Raw genomic sequence first — 27725 nt, 5'->3', positions numbered from 1 at the left:
TTAACAACAGATAAACACGATTTAATAAAAGAAGAAAATCGCTTCAAGTGCACAAACTTTATTAGATTTTTTGCTTATATTTTGCAACTTACAGAGTGTTATACAAACATGTGTCATGCATGCATAATCTAAATAAATTATAATGAAGTGAATGAAATGCAGACGTACGTATTTGCCTCATGAACTGTATGCATCAGTTTGCTAAGTTTTAGAGTTACAAACATAAAATAAAATAGTTAATTTAATAAATAAAAATAGATCCTATTGAGCAACTACTGAGCAATGTTCAATATTAGAACTTATTTTAAAGTAAACCTTATTTTAGGCCGCGTTTCCACCTGCAAGAAAACTTCCGCGAGAAATGTCCGACAGTCTGTCTGACAGCAACTTGCAAGTCTCCTTACAGGTGGAAAAGCGGACTAACATTTATTAATTATTCCTTTGATTAATCCATTCTCTAATGAGTATTATAATAATTTGTACTGGTTAAAATAAGGATTTATTATCAAAAAATGAAATTATCTCTCAAGACTGTCACATAAACTGTCATATAAAATGAATTAAATTATCGACGAAAATACATTAAAGAAAAATCAGTTCATATTGAATCGTGACTAATTGAATTCTAAATGAATGAAAATAAAGCGATTTCTGAAAAAGAGCTTTTAAACTCGATAAAAAATCTTTTGAGAAAAAGTGGACACTTGAATAAATTTCAAGCCGAGGTAATATATAATTCTTTTCATAAAAATACATACTTATTATTACGTTAAATTCAGATTAGAAAGTGATTCATAATTCATTATTTGTAAAATTAATCATTACAACTATTGGAACAAAAAGAGTATAACGCCCCGGTTATAATTGTATACAGTAACAATTCAAAGCTGTTTTTAAATGTTATTTACATACAAGGAAAGGACACAGTCAGCTCTGAAACTCTACATATTATAATAAAATAACAAGTTATCGTGATAAAATTTTATTCCAGATGAGAGCGAAAGTGACAGAAATTCTCCAAGACAAGCAAGTGTCCCTTAACCCGAATTACAAAAACACAGGAGCCCCAAAGCCCAATAGTGAAGTACTACTAATCAACGAGCTTGTAAGAGAATACTTGGAGTGGAACGGATATCTATACACAGCATCTGTTATGTCTTCTGAAGCTGGTATGGCAAAGACTAAGAGATCCAGAGGAGAACTTTGCGCTGAGGTAGGGGTTAAAGATGACGAAAAGTCTGCTACCTTACCACTGCTATCGAATATTATTGCCGCTTATTCGGATCGAATCAAACGCAAGATTAATAAAGTGAAGAGAGATGTACAGTAGTGGCATTTTTGTACTTTTTAAATTGTAGTAAATTCAATGTTTTATACTTCTGATTTATATGTGATATATTTTAGTACCGTTTGTGCTCATTAAATAGATTTAAAAGTATCTGGGTTTCACTTAGATGTTTCATCTCTTACTTAAGGCCGTGTACGCGGTCCGTGCGCTGTTTGGCTCAAATATGTGATTTTTCAAACCAGATTGTCTATCAACCACTTATCTTACAAACATATGAATTACTAATAATTTTAGGAAATTTTATTGTCTATATAGTTAGTTAAGAGTTTTTTTCAATTAATACAGTATTTGTGAATACCATCAAGATAACTGAGCCGATGATTACTTGATTTCGCTTTTAGTGTCAATTTCGAAGCTAAAAATATCTGAAATCGCTGACAGATCTAACACACAATTTTTTTTAACTAACTGCAAAAATCCTTATTAAAATAGTTAGTTAAAAGATTTTTTTATTTTGGACTCCTAACTTACGAAATTAAAATCCGAACAATGTGAATTTTTTTAGAAATTATAGTCGACAAAATGATTATTTTCACCAAGATATTTGACTTAGTTTAATATAATTTTTACATATTGCAATAAAAGAACGTCTTACTTATAAGATAAAATTTAAAAAATCAACTAAGGTACCTCTATTATTTTTCTACAATTTTTTTTAAAGTACTATAAAACACTGCGCGCGACCCGATTAAAATCAGTCGGCAGCGAGCCTTTCCAGAGAGAGGACATGTTGCTCGGCGCTCTCCTGTGGACTTATGCTGTTCATAGTAAAAGGATAGCGCAAGCCGCGATCTATCGTAATAGATCGCGGAGATTTTGACTTGCGTTAAATTGAATAAGCCCTCTTAAATTCTTCTATCGTAATAAAAATTTCAATATTGTGTGTAATGATTACAATGCAGTTTATAATATTTTTTTCTTTTCGAATTTTCACATAACATCCAAACAACTTTAGTATAATATTATGTCACGTTTAGAAAGACGAATATTTTCTTGAAATAGAATCTTTTACATAATATTACGAGGCAATAATAATTAATGCTTGTAATATATTCTCTTATTCATGTATTCGTAGGCCATTAGTCGTGCAATATATTCGTAAGTGAATAAGTATCGGCAAGTAATTATTCAAACGTTGTTTGCCTTCTTCGTAATCAGTCATTCGGAGTGAAGTAAGCAGTTGGCTTATACTCATGATATACTTACGCGTATAAAGCTTATATCATATGAACATAACCTATTTTTATGCTTTTGTTTATGTACTAAAATAATAACTAAAAATTTCGATTCTAGCTATAACTAAAAATAGCGAACTAGTATTCACAAGATAACTCATAGTAATGCTGCGTTTCCACCAGAGATGTGCAAGGATGCAAAGCGAGGGATGTGATCGCTACCGAAGCTAATCAAATGCTAAATGAAGCGATATGATTGGTTCTTAACAAACACATTCCTCGCTACACATCCTCGCACATTATTGGTGGAAAAGCACCCTTAGTCTGCGTTTCGCTTCGTTTTATTTGGAGTTTGAAGCAATACTATTGGTTATTTACAAACACATCTCACACTCTGGGTGGAAACGCAGCCTACGGGTACTGGAGTGACCGTAAACACTATACTATAGTATATAGGGATGTCTGTGTAGCAAGGCCTTAATCTGTCACTGGGGGTGAAATACGTGGCTTCCTTAAAGAATCACGTGAACCGTGTTCGCATTTAGCTCGAGTATTTTTCCTTATACTGTTATTTAATTAGTTTTGTAGCGGGTGAGTGAGTGGGATAATTATTACGGAGGAGTTATTTCATTTGCGAGCGTGTTTGTTATTTACAGTTCATTTTTAGATAAAAAAATGATTTAATTGTGTTGAAAAAGAGTGTGTATTATGATGGATTGCATAATTTTAAATATTATAGTAAACTTGATACAAAAAATCAGCTTCTCTGTGCATCGATATGCAGATCATAATAAAATGTTATATTTATCTACGATGTTTTTAAGATCTTTCTGTCTATTCTTAAGTCTAAACAATCCAAAAGATTTTTACACTTTGAAAAAGGCACTATGCTTTCGGAAGATACATAAAATGTATTTTAACTATGACATTTATATTCATTCATTAATCATGATATAACGTTAACATAACAACTAATAAGTAATGAATTTGTAATAAACATTACAAATTATTCGTACCTCAAATGCAATCAGTACTAATGGCCTGTGATCCTGTCACTTTAACTTGCTAATCCAAGCTTCATCTTGATGAGTACGTAGTACGTACGTAGGTATATTGGATGTCAATGCTCTTGTGATAGGTGCATGTATTGGTCCTTCAGTATATTATATATTGATTATTGTAGTATAACGTATATTATGATGCAAGCTTTCAAGGAAATATGTATTATTATTACGTGCGATGTCACGCCAGTAGTGATAAATATCCTTATATAAAAAATGTTGTTCAATAAACACCATTTAATTATGTAGATATCGTACTTGTATTTTAACAAGGCTTTTTTATCTTATTTTTCAAACAAATAAAGTAAGGCTTACAGATGTGCAATATGCGTAGTTTGCCACTAGATAACAAAGCACTTACGCTCTCATACTACACTATACTGCAAACCATAATGGTCTCAATTTTCAGAGCACTTAAGCTGTATTAGTCTAGTCTTTGACCTTGACTTTGTGTCTGAACTTGTAAGACTAAGAGATCTAAAAACCTTCTAGAAAACGCTTGAGAAATCTCGATACAGCTTTTTGTAGTTGCCACGCTTCTTGCATTCTTATTATGTTAGGGTTCCATCGAAACAAATTGTTAATAATTTTATTTCAATGTCTAATGGCCTGTTAAACCCTACTTATGTTCATCTGTTCATACAACTACACAACTACACAAAGCTTAATAACTAATTTTAGGGTCTACTACTTACTCAATATTAACAGAAAACGATATAAATAAAATGTTTTTAAATTGAAAAGATATTTTTCATGTTTTTGTTATGTAAAAACAAGAAAATTATTACAACTGTTCAAAATATGGTGACCATCTCATTTTCATTATTACGTAGTACTTAGAGTCAATACAGTGCAGATATTTTCATCAAAAAAAGAAAGAAATATAAATGTCTGTCAAATAAATCATTCTATGTTTATAAGGTATGGAATTGATAGGTCCGATTGTATAGGATTATAAATGGTTTCGCCATTAAGGTTGTAATGGATAAATCACGGTGGCTTACCGTGTATGGAAGTTATGTTGTATACGAGTTAATTAATGATAAGTAGACCAATAACAAAGAATGACTTATCGTAAAGTCACAATAAGTAATCGCACACAATAATCTTTCTAATGTTCCAAGAAATAACAAATTACGCTGGTTCTTATCGCTTTGATTTACTGTAAATAAACATAATATATCAAACGTTAAATTTAACCAGATGGATAGCAAACGTAGTTAAATTAGTGATACAGAGTCAGGCAGATTCGTCATTTATTGGTAAAATAGGGAGTTAAAAGCTAAATTTTGTTTTTCTCTAACAATTAACTCATTGAAATAATTGTAATCGTTTTCAAATAGATCGTTTTATAATATCCATCAGGAATCGGAAAATAAACGAAACTATGATTCGAGCGCCATGTTTACATATAAAAATGTACAATGTATAATTTAATTATGGGTAAGAATTTTTACAAATACTGGATATCATTACATTTACTTTTAAATTAAAATAATCAAACTATTTAATTTTGCAAATGTATCGCGTCTAACAGGCATTAAAAGTGTTACTATAAAGTTAATAATAAAGGTCGCATATAAATCTTTATTTCATACTACCTACTTACAAATAAGAGAGTGAACTCATAGCTGTCACTTTCATAGCCCTTTCGTTTTTATAGTATGCAAATAACCCATGAGTAATTTATATGATGTTTATGGATAGCCTGTTACTTATCGTACTGTGTTATTTTCTGTGTCTTTTTTATGTTCTTTATGGTACTTTTTTCTTTTGTTATTTATTCTGTTCTATATATTGTAATCTCACCCGGATATACCTACATAAAAAATATATACCGGCCGAATTTATATATTCTTCCTTTTTTTTTGAAGTTGGTTAGTAAAATGTAGAAGTTTCTAAATTCTATCTAACATATTCTAATGGAAAAATACAGACTGACATCGAATAGAATCAACAAACGGGAGTACAGTATAAAGAAAATTCTATGTTGGTAGTCTGAATAAAAAATCTATTTAATACTTTTAAAGGAAAAATTGTATGGATGAATTTTAATCAAGAGTTTAAGCAATTTTCCTACATTTCGATTCCGTTAAGCATTATTTAACGGCCACAAAGCTAACCTTTCGGATTTAAGCTGTGAAATCGAATGTGAATTTAACTATTTTACTATCATAATTATTTTTAAAAGGAGGATCAAGTATTTTCCATTTTCAAATCGAAAACCACAGTAATATGAAGATTACAATATAGGTAATGCTCTAGATTTTAATAAATTAATTGGAAATATCAGTAAATGTTATTTTAACTATCTAGGATTTTAATCTAAGACTTAAATTATAACTTTTTTGTTTCGTTTCAATACTTAGCACCTAACAATATCTAAAAAATGTTTTTTAACTTGTATTAGTTGATATAACCATATAATAGTAGAATAATAAAATCAATAAACAACAACTTTTCTAAAATAATTGTTAATGTGTTTATTATCCAGGCTATAACAATTGTTGATAGTACATTCACTAAATAACAGCAATTCCTAAGATAAAACATAGGTGCCTTTTTATTATAGCTTATACCTAACGTTGAAGTTGCGGTCATTGGCAAGTGTAAAATAAATGAGGGCCTTAAATATCTGAACTAAATCCCAGGAAGAACACAATGGGTCTCATTCTGCACTAGACTTTCTATTACCTGTAATAATCTGGACGGTCCATAAAAGCCTTTGGATCCGATTGAACTGAATTTGAAGATAGATTGAGTTGAACAATGAGCAGGTTAGATTACTTTATCTAGGATTATAGTGAAATTCTGGATAAAAGAGTTATTATATTATGTGTTTTTAAGTGAAGTATTTAGGTATAGGTAATAGGTATACAAAATTAAAAAGGGATCTACTCACTTATAAAAGGTATGATAAAAATAAACACAGATTAAAAACATTTTCCAATTTCATCATATAAAATTATAAATTATTTACTCAAATTAATTTTTGAACGCTTAAAATGTGGTCTCTATTGCTAACTACACTATTTTACTTAATAATTTAATTTTATTCGTTCAGAAAAGCAGTAGAGTCGACGCGCCACATTGTGCTACGCGACACTCATCAAAAATGTGGGATTACTTTGAACGCTTACGCCCTTATCTCACCATAAAATCAAATAAGTTTTTAACAGTGAAATCCTTATGAGTTTATAGAAATTTTCCTTGTAAAATATATTTTTAATCTGTATAAACATTGTGCCAGTTGCGTGTATGTTGCATTTATACTACATAGAATATTATATTCAACTTCTAATCCTATGCGTTGTTTGCAAATTCACAAATAGTGTTTTGTATGTGTAGCTTACCTCTAGTATTTTATAAAATCACTGCTTGTAGAACGCGTTATGTTATTAATGCTTTGCATGTAGTATATCTATAAGGTATTTTACACTATAAAACATTAATTATTTATCTAATAGCTCATAAAACTGATCACCATAGGGAACATTCTACTATATTTTACTTTATTCACTTTTGACCGGGTCGTATACGAAAATGGGTGAAGAATTTGCATTTGAATATTGTTCAATGTTGTACAGATATCGATTTATAAGTCCAGTATAAGTTACGTTGCCTGTGATATAGGAGATTGTATTTGAAATCGGTAAAATATTCATCAACGAATATTTCAACAATAGTTTCAAGATTCAACAAATATTATAATCTGAATCGTGAATTGAACTAACCTACTGCTATTCGATGAAATATATTTGTGTATGAATTGTTTATAATAGTACAGTGTTTATAATTATTTATAACTAGCTGTTTATTCCGTCGTTTACTCTGCCTACACACGTAGATATATCAATAAAAAAAGTAGAACCGCTTCGAACGATTTTCGAATTTAGTCGGTAGTAAAAATGGACGGAATGGATCTTATTTTCATGCTTGTTTATATCGCGCTCACGATAAATAAACAAACAAAACAAACATTCATTTATTTATTCAATTAAGAATAGAATAGAATAAGAATAAAATACATTTATTAGAATCACCAAAGTACCACAACCACATAAAAAACAATAACAAAAGCACTCTTAAACACTATAGAAAATAACAAGATATTAAAAAAACTTAAAAGCTAAGAATCTAATATATAAATATTTGTGTGGCGACTGGTGACCTAAAGGGTAAGGCCACTCAGCTTATGCTAGACTACTATTTAGTAGCACTTTTGAATCGTCATTACTACATAAGTATTTTTAACATTTACCACCGATTCGGAAAGCAGTATCTATGGAGAAGAATCGGCAAGAAACTCCATAGTTGCTCTTTTAAAATCATAATATAACATAATATGCCAAAGAACTGTCCTGTGGATATATACTTTACATACTTTAATGCATTACATATATAATGCTTTACATACATACTTAATATCATATTTTATTTACAAAATACAAAAAGAGCTAATAAACTTAAACAGCAATTAATCGGGTACTAAATTCAAGTCGTTTTCAAATCTGTACTGGTTAGAATATGGTTAGGACCACTAATAAATAGCCTTCCCACAGCAAAATCAAAACTCATAATTCACGCACTATCGGAGGCTGTCTACTCGGGAATAATGGAGGCATATATTATATCTAGACTAAAATACTCGCTGAAACGAACTAACTGTGAAAAGATTTTCATTCTGTTACCATAATTTAAGATTTAAGATATAACATGCAAAAACTGATAAGATGGACTCCGTAAAACAATAAATTCATAAGCTTCTTGCCGTTCAGACTGAATAGAGTTTAGAAATAGTTTATTATCTAGGTGTCTTCAAACGACGATTAAAACAAAAGCAAAAAGGCATTAAAAAACTGCAATACTTCCAGTGCTAACGTAATCAGTGAATATATGGATTGACAGCGAAATCGCTTTTACCACGATTTTTTTTCTTTGCATAAATATATACTAGGTTATGTGAAGAAAATTAATTTTTTTGCCATAAAAAAAAACTTATCAAAATATTTTTAAAACTTTAATTGTTTAAACTTTTAGCAAAAATTTTAACAATTAAATTAATTTTTGTGTTGTTATTTTCACAATATCCAGTTTTATCCTAAAATACATATTGTAAAGCATAGATCGTGTATGATTAACGTTTCTCCGGGATTCGATAACCGACTCCTTGGAAGGCTTCCAGCTTATATTATAGCCTCCAAATCTATTTAGAGCATTTATTCGAATAGACCATTTTGTTCAGCAAAAGTATTTTGGGGCACGTTAAATAGGTTTAAAGTTCTTCTATCCTTTTATCTATTTTAACACTTAAATAAAAAAGAAAATTCGTTATTTTAATTTTTATAATTACTAAAAGCACATTAAATTGTTAAGTGCAAATGCATGGCATGATTTCAACTGATAACAAAGTGAGGAATAGAGGTATCTATTCCTCTATAGAGGTCTATATCTATATTTAGCGGTCCGCCTGGCTCCGGCCGTGGTACATAATATGATATTATAGCACTTGGTGATCAGGGTTTGTATTCGTGAAATAATTATTGCAATCGAATCAGTGGTTACTAAGATAAGCGTATTCAAACAAACAAGTTCTTCTTCTTTATATTATTATTATAGATAAAAAAAATGATCTTTTAATCAACATCCATAACCCCAACGTCACCCAAATGGCCACTAGGGACGTATAGTAATTAATGGTACATCAGACCCACGTGGGGGCCAATTTTCTTATTTATCGGTTCCAATTCTCGGCCATTAACTCGCTGGAAGCTATTAGCGCTTGCGGCAAATTGATACTGCTTAATATAGTTCCATTGTGGCTGATAGGAAGCTTATTAGTTTGTTAAGATCAAATAATATTATTTGATTGGATAGTGATAATAATTATATTTAACAAAAAACTAAACCGCCTTCAAATTGTTAGAACAAGACAAGATTGAAATAGGACCAAACGAAAAGCACCAGCTTTAAAAAAAATATGTATATTAACAAAATCAAACAAAGTCGAAAAAAGGAGCAAAAAGGAAGTTCACGGGTAAGCCAAAAAAATACAGTTGACTTGAGAACCTTCTCCTATTATTACTAACCCTTTTCTATTGGGATTTTTCATATATTAGGAATATTTACTGAGGTTGAATACCTAGTTTCGTCTTTACATATTTCTATTGAATATGTATTGTGCTAAGGTATTGTGTACGTATTCGTATAGATAGTCTAATACTGTTTAAATAATAAATAAATATTATGAAGAATTCCATTCATGTTTTAGTACGACGATACTATGATACGATCAATAAATACACTTTATATACAGTAGTAAAATACTAACATCTTCTATAGGATAATAGAACATGGATTTTCACTCTAAAAATTTTTACAACTGTCAATATGCATGTAAAGCATTGATAGATGTTAATAAAACATACATGTAAATTTGGCAATAGAAAATAGAAAGAGATTTTTATACAAAAACCCATTCATCAAAATATTATGATTGATGTGTTTAATCTTATACTAGTGTTTTGTAAATAAGGCCCAAGTTTTATTATATATTTATAGGTAAATTAATATTACGCCAAGAAAAAAAAACTTAATTCGAATTTGGGTAAACAAAGTTGAGAACTGAGACATTATTGTTTATATAAAAATCTCTGTACAACTTGCGATTTTAAACCTTATGTTAATATAAAATTTATGTACTTTAAATTGTGTATGGTTTCTTTGGTTTAGTGGTTATCGTCATTATATCACTTCTTACCACAAACAATAGTTACGAGCCTCAGAAGCGATTTATTGAAGAAAATCTTTGTCTAACAGCACTGATCCTAAATAAAATACATGATTTGTGAAAATGATAGAAAACCTTTCACTAAACTTTATGACAAATCTATGTTAATACTAGCTTAATTACTATGATATAAACAATATATTTAGAGCCAGCTCAATTAACTTGCACATGTGATTATTTGTTGCCAAATTTTAATTATGCATCGTTTGTAACTTTGTAATTAAAATAATGTTAATGGTCTCATAATACTATGAATATTCAAACACCAATGAATACTAAAATATTGTGTACATATTTTATTCTATAGAATTATGCTATTAAAATACACCATCAACATTGCTTAAAACTCGTGTTTTACAAGGAATAAATGTTAAATCAAAACTGACATAAACCACTTAAAAATTAAACAAAATGTGTCTAATAAGTTAATTACATAACCCTGACAGGCCGCTATTTATAGAGTGCAAAAAGGAAGTTTCTTTTGAATTAAAATGTATGTTGTTTAAAATTATGAACCCCAATCCATATTAAATTACCTAAACTGGAAACAAAGATTAATGTAACCCTTTTGTGGTAAACCACCGGCCACTCAGTACATGCAATAAATAATATATTCACTTTATACGCTTACAAAATGAACTAGAACGCTTTGGGGGTATTAAAATGTAATATTTATCTTTCAATTGGGTTCATATTAACACTTTTGAAGGAAGTCTAGTTGAATAGATATTTGGCTTTTATCGTATATAAACAACCTATTTGAATGAGCCGAAGAGTTTGTTTGTTTGAACGCGCTAATCTCAAGAACTACTGGTCCGATTTGAAAAATTATTTCGTTTTTGGATAGCCCATTTATCGAGGAAGGCTATAGGCTATATAACATCACGCTAAGACCAACAGAAGCGGAGCCACGCGGGTGAAACCGCGGAGCGCAACTAGTATTAATTAATATCGATGGGCTCTTTCTTTTTACTATTTTTTTCAGATACAGGACCATATCTTGTTGTCCTATCGCAAGATCACCGAGACAGGTCAGTCATGCATAACATTGTGGGTATTTATTTGCATTTTACTGTTTGAAATCTACGTTTATGTTTATTTTCGTGTGTGTGTTATCTCTTTTTGCCACGATTTATTTGCCATAAGTTTCGTAGCAACTTCATATCAACATCAAATATTTCAATCCCGACGACCTGAATGATTTGAGAATTGAATTTTAGAAATGTTATTTCAATTTTACCTAAGAGGCATACAAAGTGAACTTTCATCGATTACTTAGTAGGTTTTTTTCTCATCGGCTTATATTTGACTGGTTTATATTTCGTTTTTTAAGGATTTGTTGGTTCGGTTATACTTTTGTTGACCAGCACAATCACATTGTATGTGAAAATTATTTATAACGAAAATATTTTACAATTTGGCACCAGGTTTCTTGTTAAGTCTGCTCTTCCTAAGTTTTCAGCTAAAATTATAAACAAGGACATGCATAAGTTTCCTAGTTTCAGTATAAAACCACCCCATATTGTTTAGATAGCTACTTGCAACGAGATTGCATAGTACCCAGACCTCTCATATGAAGGGGCTTTTGTCCTGCGGACGAGAATGGGGGTTTGTTAGCTCTGCTTTTTTATGATGTCCTGGTACTTTTATTTTTAAATTGCTCTGCATTACCACGTTAGGGATTATTTAAACACCATGAATCATAATAATTAATCGTCTATAATATTAATACATTACTGGCTGTTATTAGTCACATGATTAAAAGTATGTTAATGTATATTTTACAGGTGTTACAAATGGATAAACTAAATGTGAGTCATTAGCAATAATTTGGATTGTAATGGCTTAGTATGTTATTCAAACAAAAAGACGTATACGCCAAATAATAAAGGGAGCGAATGAAGACGCCAGTTCTATCCAAATGTAGATATCCATATATTATTTGGAAGCAATCGACGGAACAAAAGTGTACAATCAATATGAGTTAACTACCGATGCTTGATCAAGTACGGAGGGAGTGTTAGATAATTAATGAGAGAGTTCGGACGCTGGATAGAAACACATTCGCTGGCAGTGACCACAAATTGGCTAATTTATTGCACGAGTTGTTGACCGTTTGCTCAAACTATGAAAGGGATTTTGCGGTAAACGAATCACTGGTACAGCTCAAATGAATTGCATGATATAGCAATTTTGTGTGATGATATTCGATAAAATTCTCTGCTTTAGGTATATCGTTTGATTTGATTGTACTCCCTACAAATATTATACATGCGATTAAAGTTTGTGAGAATGAATGTTTCAATTATAACTATTTCACAGGAAGTCCACTAAACAGATTTTGATAATTATACTTGCCAGTGATGGTTATGCATCAGATTAGCATAGAGAAATACTTGCTTTTGCATACGGATTTATCCGCGCAAAGCTTTTTTATTATAATGTGAATACAATAATATGATGTGAGAGAAGATGAGAGAGAAATCTCAGTTTCAAAAGATATAATTATGAATTAAACCTTTATGCCTTAGTAACAATAACATTAGAAATACTTAGAAGAATATCATGTATGTCTGAAGTAGTGTACATATTTTGTAATAAAAAATATTCAGAAGGAACAAAAGAGAAGTATGAATTAAAGACCCATCAAGATCCCATCCAATATTTGTTATGGCTTTATTAATTAAAATAAGGTTTTATATTTTGCTCAGCTGTTTTATAATAATTAAACAATTTATTCACTTCGTCTTAATATTACTCTCGTAAATATTAAATAAACATCATTTACAAAGTACAAATATGCACATATTTACATGCTAAAAACTATTTACAGTGTAAGCCGAGTCAGACCAGCCTTGATCGAACGGAAGTCAATCTTGTTATTGAGTTACTTACGAGAGTCCTTCCATCACACCGTGGTGCTCTGAAGATTAGGAAATGGATGCCTTAAGATTGGCTATAGGATTTCTGTTGAGTGAAATTTCATTTACAGACTGCATTTTTAATAGGTATTGGATTTATTATTTAGATAATTATAATTCGACTTCGAGTGTCTTTATTCACACGTGACAAGACACAGCTTGAGGCTGTGCTGTATATTGGCTGTACAGAATAATTGTTTTCTCATGTTGTTCTGATGATAACCACAATCATAAAAATAATGCTAAAACGCTACTAAAATTCAACACAAACCGATACTTAGATAAAACAATTCTTTCCAACTAACGTGACAAATAAATTTTAGTACACACTAGTCAATAAAAAAAAGTAATGGTGTAACCGATGCCAAGTTATATGATAACTGATCTTTGAAAGAGGATGTGAGCACTTAAACGTGTTTACTTTCCACTAGATAAGACCAGACTTCACTTGTTTGGCAAGGGATTAGCAGAAGACCAAGTTGGTTGGTCTTTTTCTTTTATGTCAATGTACTTAATTTTAATTTTTAAGTATATATATATAATTCTTAAATTGTTTAGTTTTTAAGAATTGTAATAATTTCCTGAATAAAATGATAAATAAATAAATTAAATCCGTGATAAAAACAAAGTTCACAGTTTCATAATATAGAACGTGGAAATTTAAATGGTAAAAAATAAATTAGAATTATTTTTTAAGGCATACAAAACCGAAAGAGTATGAAGAAATTGGATTGGTAAATCAATCACGAGTAGCCACGATTCGATGAAAGACGCGGGTTAGATTCCGTCTCTTGATCGAATATTTTCGATTCTTCAAAAATATTTCCCTTTTTTTTACATTTTAATGAATTATCTTCTAGAAGAATGATATATGTATTTGTTTTATTAATAATTCATAGAAGACTCAAAAAACCGCCTCAAAAATGTAATCAAGGAAAAAGATAGGTACCTACCTACTGTGTTTATTGCAAATTAATTCATTTATACAATTAGTTAAGTGGGTCTGGAGTGCTTTGATTTTTCCTTGTACGAATAAACTTTAGTTCGACTGAAGATTTGTGTCGCCGCACAATCATTTACTAACACAATCTAGTGGATTATTTTTCTTAGTTGGTTCGGATAATCGCGTTTTTGCCATCTTTCGAATTTGATCACTACTCTGAAGCACTTTAGACACGACGACTCTTGTATAAAACGACACGATAGCGATAAATTCTGTTGTGTTGTAGGTTGTTATGTTGTGATGTAGTTTACGAGTCTGATATAATGCTTCATTGTGATTCGTGTATTGTACAGATTGTTTAACAGTTAAATATTTTTAACAACATAGAACTACGAAAGGTCGTCAAATCAACAACTGATTGAATAACTAAAATAAAAAGCTTTAACATAATATTTTGTGGTTGACAAAATGTCGTTGCGTTTAAAAGACTTCAATACAGAATCTGTGAAAAAGCCATCGCAGACAGAGTAAGAAGATTATTATCAACACCATTATTTGATACCACATAGGATTGTGAGTGTACTATAATCTCTGTTTTTTACGCGTGAGCCAATAAGGAAATGATCTTAGGTTCTTGTTTAAGAAGAATCATTTATTGAATAAAAGTCACGCGCTATAATTTATTATTTTGATACCGATTTTTCTTTGTTTAATTTATTTTCTAGACGCTATTAAAATTTAAAATAATATGAGAACAATAATTAGTAGATCTTTTATATATGTACTTTAGTTCTTTAATGTACAGCAGTAATAAGGGCTATTATTATTATGTATTTAAGACCAGGAAATGTCAGATCACACGCGTGTATGTACAAGCAATATTTGCACTGTTTCTGTATCATTCTATAAGCCTAAAAAAGAAAGCAAAAACGTAGGGACAAAGGTCAGACGCGATCAACGCTTTACGCTACAAAATTCCTGAAACGTATTAAAAAGTAAAATGAAAATTCATTCCGTACATTCCCTTTTCTTTTTCGTCTTTATTTTATTCTCTAATTCCATCCCCTCGACACCTATCTTAGCTTACCTTATTAAGCTTGTTTTCAACTGCGAAATTTAATTTGGAACACCAATTGTAAGATTGTCGTGAATAATATATTTTACCCGCGTTGCTTTTTCAGCGTGTTTCTATTGTTTCTTGTCTATAATTTGAGAATTCATTTATTTTAATAGTAACAATATGTATGCATCTTAAAAAAATATTAGCTGTGTTTTACCTGAAATAAAACACATATTAAATACTTACCTATATTTGAAGCTTACTTATTGAGAAGGTACCTAGCTTTTTCCGCCTATTTTCCCTCTCTTTCTCGTTGTATATATGCTATCTCTCTCGCACACGGCACACCTCCCACCAGGTGGCGCGGCCGGCGCACGATAATGTGCAGGCGCTAGATCTTCTTCATTGAGTCGAAATACTCAACAGGTGGACGTTAAGTGTAAGCTTCAAATATAGGTAAGTATTTAATATGTGTTTTATTTCAGGTAAAACACAGCTATTAAACACTTGACCGTAATTTGAAGCTTACTTATTGAGACCTGTTTGTTACCCACCTGGTGTACAATATATGGACGCCAATGTGAATTTGAATAGGTACATAAGTAATTACTTATTTCTTTATTTGAAAGAGTAAGGTGTGCAGATAGTATACCAATAAATCACACAAATTTTTAAATTTTTATATTATTTATATTAACAATAAAAAGTTAATCAAATAAGAACCAAAAAGTAAATCATAATGATTAAAAGTATTAGAACTTATGAGATTGGTTCAAGCGTACCTTAGTTAACCTTTTGGGCTTGAAAAGTTAAAGTTACTACAATTTCCACTATCTTTAGCGTAAATCTGCGAAAGAGCAAGTAACGACTTTTAATTACGCATTTAGATGTTACTTACAAAATTAAGCAACAGCTCATCACCGACGAGGCAAGAATACCTCAAACTCAAACCTTTATTTATTCAATTAGACTTCTGTAGAAGCACCATTGAATCCTCATAACATAGATTTACCAGCTGTCTCAACTCACACAGTTCTAACCCAACCTGCTACTAGCGGACAAGTAGAGACCTTGGTCTTTACTTTTAGGGTCAAATAAATTAAAAGGTCATCCCTTGGATAAGGTAATAAAATAAACCAGGTAAGCGGTTTAAATTATAATACAGATAATATGTAACATCCAACCAAAGCGTGCGGTGTCTATTAATGTTTAGAGCCAACGCCACCGATCATAATATAAACATGGCTGGTACTTTCAGTGCAATGCATGAATTATTTATTTAAAACTGATAGGTTTTAAACTCTGTACTGGAAACATATAATGAACTCAAGAAGTTAGAGACTAAAATGATAAGAGCTTATCTGTGTCCCAAACCTGCGATTACTACAGCTAAGTACGTTAAGTTTTAATCAAATTAATTTTAAGGTATAGTTATGGTTTACATCAGAACTTATATACCAAAAGTCTCGGGACTACATAACGTGACTTATTTATAATGAAAGTGTTTGTGCATAACATCTAGGCCATCAACAGCTATATGAACGTCAGATAGGAAATGAGCCAAATTTATCCAGTAAGTAACAAAGGTTTATAATTATACTTATTCTAATTCAACCAACTTCTACTAGCTACTCCGTATGTCTTTTGGGTAGACGGAGGCAAATAGGATTTTTCTTCCGACTATAACATTTGATATTTGGAAAATGTATACATTTCTGTATACCTTCAGAGTCAGATTCTAGTGGTGCAGCACTAAACACTGTCTATTAGGTGAATGGTGCTGCTGACCGGGCCTTCAGTTCTGCTTTCCAGAATACCTTCGCCCTTCTCGGTGCTACTACTACTGAAATAGCAGTACTCTTACACGTCGTTCAGGCCTCGAACTGACTAGGATTTCTCATATTATCGTTACAACCCTCGCTCGCTCTAACGAGAACAAATTATCGCTAAGGAATTCTGCTGCAGGACAATGGCAACAGATTAATATGCATTATTATGTTCAGGAATATGGTGCGTTCTGAATACTATCGTCGTCTGAAGGTATCTCCTTTCGATTAACTGCATTAAGGGTGCAGATCTGATCCCATTTTTGTTCCGTAGGAATGCTACGACTGCCTAAACGTTAAACTGGACAAAGAAAGTTTCCCTGAATATGGTCGGTTGTTCCAACATCCCTAATATGGCTAGCTTACCTTAGTTACCCCTTGATTGTAACTGCTACCAATGGAGGCACTGCTCGTGGGTTGTCCACAGTTTTTCGAGTGCAAAAATGAAGAACTGAACTCGTGGGGATCTATGTCGAATGAATCTGTTTTAAGATTATGAAAGGACAGTTGGTTGTGGATGCGAAGACAGGACGTTACTTTAGTCATCTGTAACCACCACGAGAGGCAGCCACGGACAGTGATATAGTAAGAACTAAACTAGCAAAGTTTAGTTGGCTTACTAGACTTTGTCATGTTTAAAATGCAGTATATCATCTGTATAGAATTGCATTTATGACCATTGATAAACTTAATTCAACCGCAACCACGAGAAGCAGGCACGGATATCGATATAGCAAGAACTAAACCAGAAAGGTTTAGTTCGCTTATCTGGTATATTTATAATGTTTCAAAAGCCGTATAGTCTGTATTGCATTGCATTTATTGCCCCCCCCCCCCCCCCCCTTCAAATCAAAGAAATGTGAAGTCATCTGGCAGAGCTTTCTCGTGAAGGGTAGGGGTTCCAAGTAATATCTAATAATACGAGGCTTTTGTTTGGAAGGATTGACCTTCCGTTATTAATTATCCTCTATCCTAAGTAACTCAATAGTCAGAATTCACAGCACTCGTTGAGTACTTAAACGTTTTACGTTAATAGTTGCATATAAGTTTATTATATAATATAATAATCCTGGTGGGATGACAAGAAACTTGTCTAAGCAAATGATTATCCTAATCCCTCAGCGATTTATTGTTTGAGCCCTGAAGAAAAACTCATGGGTGCCATGCCATAATGAGGCCAAACGGGTTGATAAACGAGTCGAATAAATTGCCTACAAGATCGGGCAACTAAAGTAGGCCTATGAGAGGTCAACTATACATAACCAATCGTAATTTGTTACATTCAATCGCTTTGCGATTAAAAAATCTCTTCAGGTGATTTTATGTGAAAATTGGTCGGCTAGTGCCATGGAATTACGATAACAAATATACCATTGACACAAGGCTTGGTGACAATCCTGGAAACCACCGCCACAAATCATCTGCGAGATGATATTTGATCCGACTCGCCTCCCTTTGTTGTGATTCTCTGCATTGTGAGGCTCTGCATTGGTAAATACAATTTGTTCAAGTCGCAATTTCCATAATTGATAAACCAATGGTGGTTTCCTGATTAAATAAGCGTAAGCTAACCTTTTAGGATACAAAGTATTCATTTCATGCGTCCATTATTTAACGTCTCTTACCTATTTTATTGTATTTATTAGGTTATATTACTATACTTATATTGTATAGATGGCCCACTGTGAATTAGATTTCAAAACCTTTTTCTACCTACCTTAGAAGAGTGAAGATCCGTTACTGTCATCTCTAACATTTTCGTGGGTCCTCGTTGACGAAAGCAAATATCTATGATCATTTTAATGATCAATCCTTTGTATATTTGCACCAACCGCAATCAAAGCCCCGCGAGGGCCGATATATATTTGCACCATTTCCCCGTGAGGGACGGTCGTAATCAAAGCCCCGCGAGGGCTGATATATATTTCCACCATTTCTCCTTGAGGGCGGTTGTAATCAAAGCCCCGCGAGGGCTGATATATTTGCACCTATTTCCCTGCGAGCGACAGCTGCGCGAGGGATGTTTGTAATTTGAAATAAGTAGGGCCTTCCCAAAAATACTTAATAGTCACCCTGCGAGGGTGGGTTTAACCTGGCTAACGAACCTAACCTGCGAGGAGTAGCGGTTAAACCTAGCGGCCACATTTATGTAATCTGCTTCGAGCAAGATTTAAGGTGCTAATATAAAATTAGAAGTTAATAATCATTTAAAATAATAATATAGTAACAAGGTACTTTAACTTATTTTCCAATGCTAGCAACAGCTGTCCAGGATGAAATAAGAATTGATTTGACAATGGTAATTAATTGTTATGTATATATAAAAAGAAGGCTTTAACTATTTAATAAAGTCAAAATTCAAATCATTTACACAAAATTTTAAAATGAACTTCGATTCATATTTAATTTAGTTCATACAATCGATGTCACATTCAGTTGCTTTATATCCGTTAACATTCCTTACGAACGAAGCCATACGTGGCCATACCATCGTAGGACGGTTTTATTGCACAAAATAATCTCCGCTCACCCGCAATTTTTTACTTTTTGTCAAGGTGTACAAGTTTATAATATTATTCTAAAACGTTAGAATATGTGAATAGTAAATCCTTTGAAATGTCTAAATTTAATTTCTAATTAAGGTATCTCGATAACTATACGATAACGTCTCTTTCCAAACTAGAAAATTTAAATGTAAAATTTTGGCACTTACTCGTTTTAACCAAAAAGTTGCATCATTTGAAACATAGGAAACGTAATATAAATAAAAGTAATTTTCAAACCAAAATTGCTGTGTGTAATACCTATGTCTATTTTCGCTTATATACGGATCAGATTAATACTCATAAAAGGACACGTATAGACTACGGATACTTTTGAATGTGTGGTACGTTCATGGTACCTACTGAACATGTGCATTGTGCGTATTCCATCATTATTCAGATGAGCGGCTAACTCCCGGACGATTTATAACATATCTCGACATGTTCGGACACGTTGTGATTCGTGCAATTACGCTAACATCAATTTGTTCCTGTTATAGGTAATACCTATATAATTTGTTCTTTGAGCTGACTCATCTCGTTCGATAATTTTTAGTTATAAACTATACTCCGAACCGTTCCTAGTGATAACGACAATGTAATAAAGTCGTAGCAATGGATTGCATGCCTGTTAAGCTTTGAGTTGGCTCATAGGATTAGCCTTGGATTTATCCATACATACTATTAATATTCACTTGTAACCTTGTAATAAAAACACATTAAAAATGAAATAAAATAAAAATATCTATATAAAAGAGAGGGTATTTGATATATTTAGTCAATATCAAATAATCACAAAAGTAATATTAACGATACGAGTAAAGCCGAACGGTAAATCCGTTAAAATCTGCTTTACTCACAGTATTAGAAATTCAAATATTCATTAGTATATATTGCATTACTTATAAAATATTTCAAAAGAAAAGTTACTATTTCACGTAAAATGTAACGGTTGTATCGTTAATTTTAAATATCTAACATGCTATTAAGTATTTAAAGCATATTGAAAAATAAACTATTGCTGAAGGATTCAGTAAAAGACCTCAGCATTTTAAATAAAGTCCAACGGATATACCGTCGATTTAAAAGATTTTTGCTCATTTTTAAGTAAAATGTCATTACAATAGATGTAAAAATAACTCACTGTACCGATCCGACGGGATACACTTTTTCACACTTTTAGCACTTGCAATATGCAATACTTAATACTTAATAGCACCAAGGTTGTAGTCTTGTAGACAACCTTCTCGCGGCGGAAGCTAGACGCCAATGAAGAAGATCTAGCGCCTGCACATTATCGTGCGCCGGCCGCGCCACCTGGTGGGAGGTGTGCCGTGTGCGAGAGAGATAGCATATATACAACGAGAAAGAGAGGGAAAATAGGCGGAAAAAGCTAGGTACCTTCTCAATAAGTAAGCTTCAAATTACGGTCAAGTGTTTAATAATATTTTACAAATGCAATAATTACGAAAGGATAAGAATTAAAGGAAATCCCTGCTAGGTTACGCTTTAATTTTATGTTAAAAAAATAGTAATAATTTTGAATATTTACAACATCATGCTAATATCAATTGATATTCATTTAAAAATGAACAGGAATATGTATTGTATTATAATAACCTCAGTATGAAAGAACAATCTTTAATTGAAACTACTTTAATACCCGACCTCAATAAAAAGTTAAATTTGTTACATAAAAATAGCAAAATTTCAATTGAATTTTATGATAACTTCAGCTGCTGTAGGTCCCACCTGTCGCTCATTTAATTAAAGACTGTTTTCGTTTCCAATGTCACAGACAATATCGCTTCGATATTGCGATCTAGTAAACTACAAGAAGAAATTTAATTAGTACTTTTATTGGTTCATAGTTCCAAAAAATAGAAACCCTGTAAAATAATTTCGGCAGCCAATTTGTACAAGGCTTCTGTAAGCCTCTTGTTCTTTCATACTAAGCTCTGTAGCTTAATATTGTGCTCTCGTATAAATATTTACCTGATTTCACTCTACGATAGACTGTACAAAATTGTATTGTACATAGTATTACCTACTTAATAGTACTTACTACATAAAGTACGTATTATCTGATAGAAAACGTAAAACGAAACGTTAGTAGAAACAATATTTTCATCGAAAAACAACATTCGTACAGAACTGCAATCCCAACAACTACTCTACCTGTAACATATTTAATATACAACATGAAAAAAGACACATATTTTGATCGAGATTAAAATTATCTCGACGTCCGTTACCTGTTTATGGAATACAAGATGGTCTCGTACATTCCCAACTTTTCTAATAAGCGTCAAGTAAATATTTACTCCGTTCATCGTCACTAGAGCATCGAGATTTGTATCTTTGCCAACGAATGATTTTCTAAGTTCATAGCCGCTTTTGGCGTCCTGGAATCTCGCCAGCGAGTACTGATTGCTTCTATTGACTCAAATATAACTTCATATCGACGGTAGATATTAAATTTGCTTCGTGAATGATTAATTGATTTTGCGTAACAAAGCATATGAACGTTACAGTTATAAGAATATGTAACAACATACAAACATAAAAAGTGGAATATCGCAATTTTACGAATGCATAATATTTCATTATATTCCTTAAATAAATACTTTATTAATTCCTCAATGAATTCCGTCAATTTTTATTGATACGCATATGTAATGAACGCTTTTAACTGTCGTGAATTGGAGCATGCATATTGTAACTTGTAAGTCCGCTCGATTCAGAAATAAAATAATTTCCAGTGTCCATCATAGCTTCCATCAATTTTTGCGTGTAATCTTGTTTCGTTCGGGAGCGGACAAAATGCCTATAAAAGAATTTTAAGCTTTACTAACAAGCTATATGAACTGTGTTTTTTTATAAAAGCTGAAAGTCTGTCACCGAATATTTTAAATACAGGTTGAGAGACCATAATATAAGAAGTATTAATTATTAATAAAATAATATATTAGCAAAAATTATATGTAGATCTCTGCCTTAGTTTTAGTAATTAAATATGATTATAATATAAAATATTATATTTATACAATATTTAAACACATTAGTATTTCAGTATAATATCAAAGTACGTAAACATACGATAAGTAAATTCAGTACACACCTACAAAATACTGGCTTATTAGATACCTATTACCTACATAAAAATATAATGTACAAAAAGGAATTGTATCCCAAGATAAGGCCCTCATAAACTACGCTATCAATCCCAACTAGAAGCTTCTAAATAACAAATTTTCCTGCTTTATATTATGTTAGTTTTGTACCAATTTTCACGTCTGAATCAGGAAAATTTCAACACTGTACACTGTACAGGTACCACACATTTTTATGACTAATTGGGTTCACTATTTCTTAGACCTAAGGCTTAATATCTATACATATAATAAATCTGTAGAAGGGTCAATTCTGTACATTGAAAATATTGAAAAAATAAATAGCAGGGGGTGTTACTGGATCGATACCAAACCCAAATATGTGATTAAAAAAATTTTTGTCTGTCTGTCTGTCTGTATGTTCAGGCATCACGTGAAAACTAACGGTTCGATTTCGATGAAACTTTGTATAATTATACCTTATTATCCTGGGCATAAAATAGGATCCTTTTTATCCCGGAAAAATACGTAGAAAAAATATACCTTAATTTTTCCGCGCGGACGGAGTCGCGGGCGGAAGCTAGTAGGTACGTAAATAATTTAGAATATTAGACGATTTATTTCGTAGGTAGGTACTTATATTTTATATGTTTTTTTTTTTTGTATATTAAGAGAGATCTGCGTTTAAGAAACAATGAATAATATTATTGAATTCAAAACAAAAACGTCAAAGACATATATATACCTACCTATACTTCGATTCGAAATATATATCATCTGCAGCTCTACATTTACCAATACATGCTTCTATTAGTTATGTAAAGAACTTAAGAACTACCTGCTAGAACAAAAATAATATTTCTATTCCTACATCAACATTTTACCTACCATGTAAACGTTACATTATGTTAATATATACGGAAGCTTAAAATAATTCACCATACAAGATTAGTAAGATGTAATGAAAGTACAATTACTTGATGCAAAACTTGTACATCGTCCATCACAAGGGTACGCTTAGTCATAATACAAACATAAATCAAAACTTCCCTCTACTAACTTAAGTGTTACACTATTACTTTGCAATTTAATAATGTATCCGAGAAACAATGTACTCTGTTTACTGCAAGAGTAGAAATATATTTGGAACAAGGATTATACATTAATTATTGTTGGGGTAAAAGTATTTAATAGGTACGATTGTAGGTACGAGTACATTGTTTATTTACCACCCAAATTGTATTAGAATAAAATATCTAAACATGAATACAATTTGGTAAACTAGAAACAAAAATGAATAATAATAAAGAGATTTATTTGATGTAATTTCATGTTTCTTAGCTAGAAGAATATACTTACTTAAAAAATAAGAAAGATAGTCTGCCTTTAGTTCTTCCTTAATAATTTAGGTACAGTTTCTAATTACTTATCAATTTCTCGGTCACAAGAACCGTCAACAATATAGGTAAACAGTAGTCGCAATATCGTCGAGGTTTCAACTTGTAGGAATACCAATGTACCTATGACCGATGCTAAATGTAAACAATGAGCAGAAATATAATATACCTAGCTACCTACATGTGTGTTGTGTTGTACAGGTATTTTGTTACGTTACCATGTTTTGTTACCTTGTATCTCTATCACCGTGTAGTCAAATGCACTCTGAATTCAATGGTGGTCGAAAGCAAATATCTGTAATGCTAGACCTAGAGCATATAGAAATGCCATTCCTGTTTCATCCTTCGCCCTTGTCGAGCTTTAATCGGTTTTTGAACTCGAATAAATAATTCACTCAAATAAATAAGTAATTTTGCAAAAACGATAAAGATATAATTAATTAAGAAAAGTATGAAATTGCTCTATCAAATTGTGGCTACGGATTTAAGAACAAATATACGTATTTAGAGCAGTATATGAACGTTAAATTGTGCGAATTATAGAAATTCCATTTATATATGAGATTCACGAGCAACATACGGACAACAAGTAACTAAAACTAAAACTTTATATTCACAGCATTTTCCTGCACGTATACCCGCATTTGATGACATTTTATACAAGTGATAACTGCGTTAAAAACAACCGACTTAAAACTTGCACTTGCAACATTTACAAATACAGACAAAAATGCTCATAAAATAAAAACTACTGGGCCTATCCAAATAAAATTTTTATGGGACCAATTCGACACCATCCCGCATCGAACAAAAAAAGAATCACGTAAATCGGTTCAGAAACCTCGGAGTAATCGGTGTACATACATTTAAAAAAAAAACATACCCGCCGAATTGATAACCTCCTCCTTTTTTTGAAGTCGGTTAAAAAACGTATTCCTCTATTAACTTACTACCACATAATAAAATACTATACGGGTATTACTAGTTACTTACACATTCACACAGGTTTAATCTTTACCGACTGTACGTGGCACGTTAATGCCTAACACCACCAACATCCGAAACACATAAACAATGATTTCCAATTTCCTCTTACCAAAGACCTTTCCAATCTTGCTGTCGAACTTATAGCGAGCATAAATTCCGTACAATAGTTGAACAAGTAATTCTAAGCAAAGCTATCTTGCACCGGAGCGTGCTAACTTTTGTGTTTACTTAGTAAATTAAGACGATGCTTCTTCGAAGTTGTATGAATTTGTTCTAGTTAGTAGATAATTTGAAAGCGCAACGACAGCATTTTGAATGCACTAGTATAAAATTAAAGGCGACTTGGCTGTCTCTGGTTGCATAATGTGTATTAACCCTCGGACGTCTCTACAGATTACTGAGTGTCTTATTTACTGGTAAGTGTATGCTACAGTTAAAACCCATTTTCATTTAGAACGCGTCTTCACTAAAGAACTAGTTTTAATTAAATGTAAATGTTTGGAAATTGAAATGTATTAACAAACTAGCTGCCCCGGCGGACATTGCTTTGCCCTATTACTCCTTTTTCGTGTTCTCTCCATAAGAGCCTTCCTTGTGCCTTAACAAAAACGTTTATAAAATTCGTGTCAAATTGGTCGAGCCGTTCTCCGGTTTTACGCTTAGCAACACATTTGTCGATTCATTTTTATTATATAGAAGACATGATTTGGCCAGGACAAGGGAAAATCAATACAACTGGTGAGTATAATATGACCATTTCATCTCTACATTATTAATTCAACTATTAAGTATAATATATGTATATGGTTGCTTTTACTTAAAAGCGCTTGTAAAAGAAACTGAAGTGAAGAACATACACTTGAGCTTTGAAAAATTATTAAAATTTTGACGAATATTTTTCTTATTAATATCTTCAAAGAAGAAAAAAATCATTAAAAAATAATTGGAGAGGTATATAAATTAATTAAACGAATATTCTTTAATGAGTTCAAACCTCATATTTTAATAAAGTAAGCACGAATTAATCATCAAAATAAGTCCGAAAATAAATATACCTAAATATAGGTCAATGACCCCAGTGACAAAGTTTTTAGTTGCAAATGAATAAAAATCCTTGCAATTAATTAATGAAATTGGATATGCAAAGCGAAAGATTTTCCGCTCCGAACTTTAAGCTCTGAAACTTATTTCAGTCGTTATATTATTAAATGTCTATTCACTATCTTTGTAAAAATAAATGTGGGTTATATTTCATTCAGACAAACGTAAATACGAGAGATTTCCATAAGTTATGTTGTCAGGTACAGCTATTATCTAGTCGTGCTCGGCTGGTTTACATTCATAGTTCATACTATTCATATTTTATAAAAAATAAGACGTAAAATATAAATCTTTAATATTGTTATTAAAATGGAAAAAAAGGTTCAATTATACTCGCTCTTTATTCCTTTTATTCTCCTATTAATTAAAAGTTTTATAAAGCCAGACAAAGTATGCCCTATTCTACTTCCTCGTCTAATTCATACCTACTAGCAATTAATATCATTTGTTGCTCCTATTTATATAATAAAATCTAGGCTCAATTCAATGGTGCGCGTACTTTCATTTGCTTTTAATTATAAACCTACCATTGTACAAATAAAATTAATTGAAATAATAATTGAGAATATTATTGTTTTTAAACTCAATTTTAAATTTTTTTACAAGAGAAAATTTTTAAATGGATGAATGAAGCAAGGACTCGCTTTGGGAGGACCATGTACATTTAAATGTACGTATACCATAAAAAGCGTATCCATCAAGTAATCATCATTAAATTACAATAATCGGTATGTAAATTACGAATTATGAACCTTCCAACGTTTGGGAAACTCAGTTCCACCATAGTTACGCGAAAATATATTATATTAACATAGTTACATAGTTATCGTACTTATGATTCAAGTTTTGAGATTAAAAGCGTTGTTTCTATTCAAATACTTTAAATATTTAGTTTCAACGTTCACCCCAACCATTAAGTATTTTATACCGCAAATAACAATAACAACGCGCTCGAATTTCCCGAAGGGTCAGAGAAACGTATGCATACCTACCTAGAACCTATATCTCTCCATTTCAACAGTTATGTTTATTCATTTAATATTTTAATAATATGAGGATTTCAGAGATTCATAATCAGCATTTCACACAAGTTACTTATTTTAAGGTAAGATTATATAATATTTTAAATATTATAAGTACTGATATTTTATAGGTAGGTAGGTACTCAAAAATAAAACTTTTAAGAGATCTTTACCTCCGCCCTACACTAACATTTCCCATTTTAAATATATATTAAAATTCTCACGTACCTACAATAAAAGGGCAACATTCTCAAAATATAGCCGCGGTTTTAATTATCCAATCTAAATCAAAACGGATATACGTATGAAATCAAAACATACAGATAAATCAAATTTAGATTTGAAACCAGATGAATGCATAACAATCATGGCACGTTCGTGCCGTGTTTTGAATAAACAATTCACGCAACCTTGGCGATATCTCCGTTGTATGTTTGG

The 27725-nt window shown here is 31.6% G+C and overlaps 1 protein-coding gene across 1 annotated transcript; it reads left to right on the top strand.

Moving 5' to 3' along the window:
- Positions 1–572: 572 nt before the first annotated feature.
- Positions 573–1438, top strand: LOC123693351 (centrosomal protein 20). The gene is made up of 2 exons (XM_045638409.1): positions 573–725; positions 992–1438. The coding sequence occupies exons 1-2, from the start codon at positions 630–632 to the stop codon at positions 1328–1330; spliced, it is 435 nt and encodes a 144-aa protein (XP_045494365.1). The 5' UTR covers positions 573–629; the 3' UTR covers positions 1331–1438.
- Positions 1439–27725: the final 26287 nt, after the last annotated feature.

This window comes from Colias croceus, chromosome 7 (genome assembly GCF_905220415.1).
Source record: "Colias croceus chromosome 7, ilColCroc2.1".
NCBI lineage: Eukaryota > Metazoa > Arthropoda > Insecta > Lepidoptera > Pieridae > Colias > Colias croceus.
This window is presented reverse-complemented; position numbering and strand designations above follow the sequence as displayed.

What these genes read in the sequence shown, in the direction of transcription:
- LOC123693351 (XM_045638409.1), top strand. Translation starts at nt 630, where the DNA reads ATGAATGAAAATAAAGCGATTTCTGAAAAAGAGCTTTTAAACTCGATA. An exon ending in TGAATAAATTTCAAGCCGAG is followed by an intron (nt 726 to 991) that starts GTAATATATAAT and finishes ATTTTATTCCAG; the next exon opens with ATGAGAGCGAAAGTGACAGA.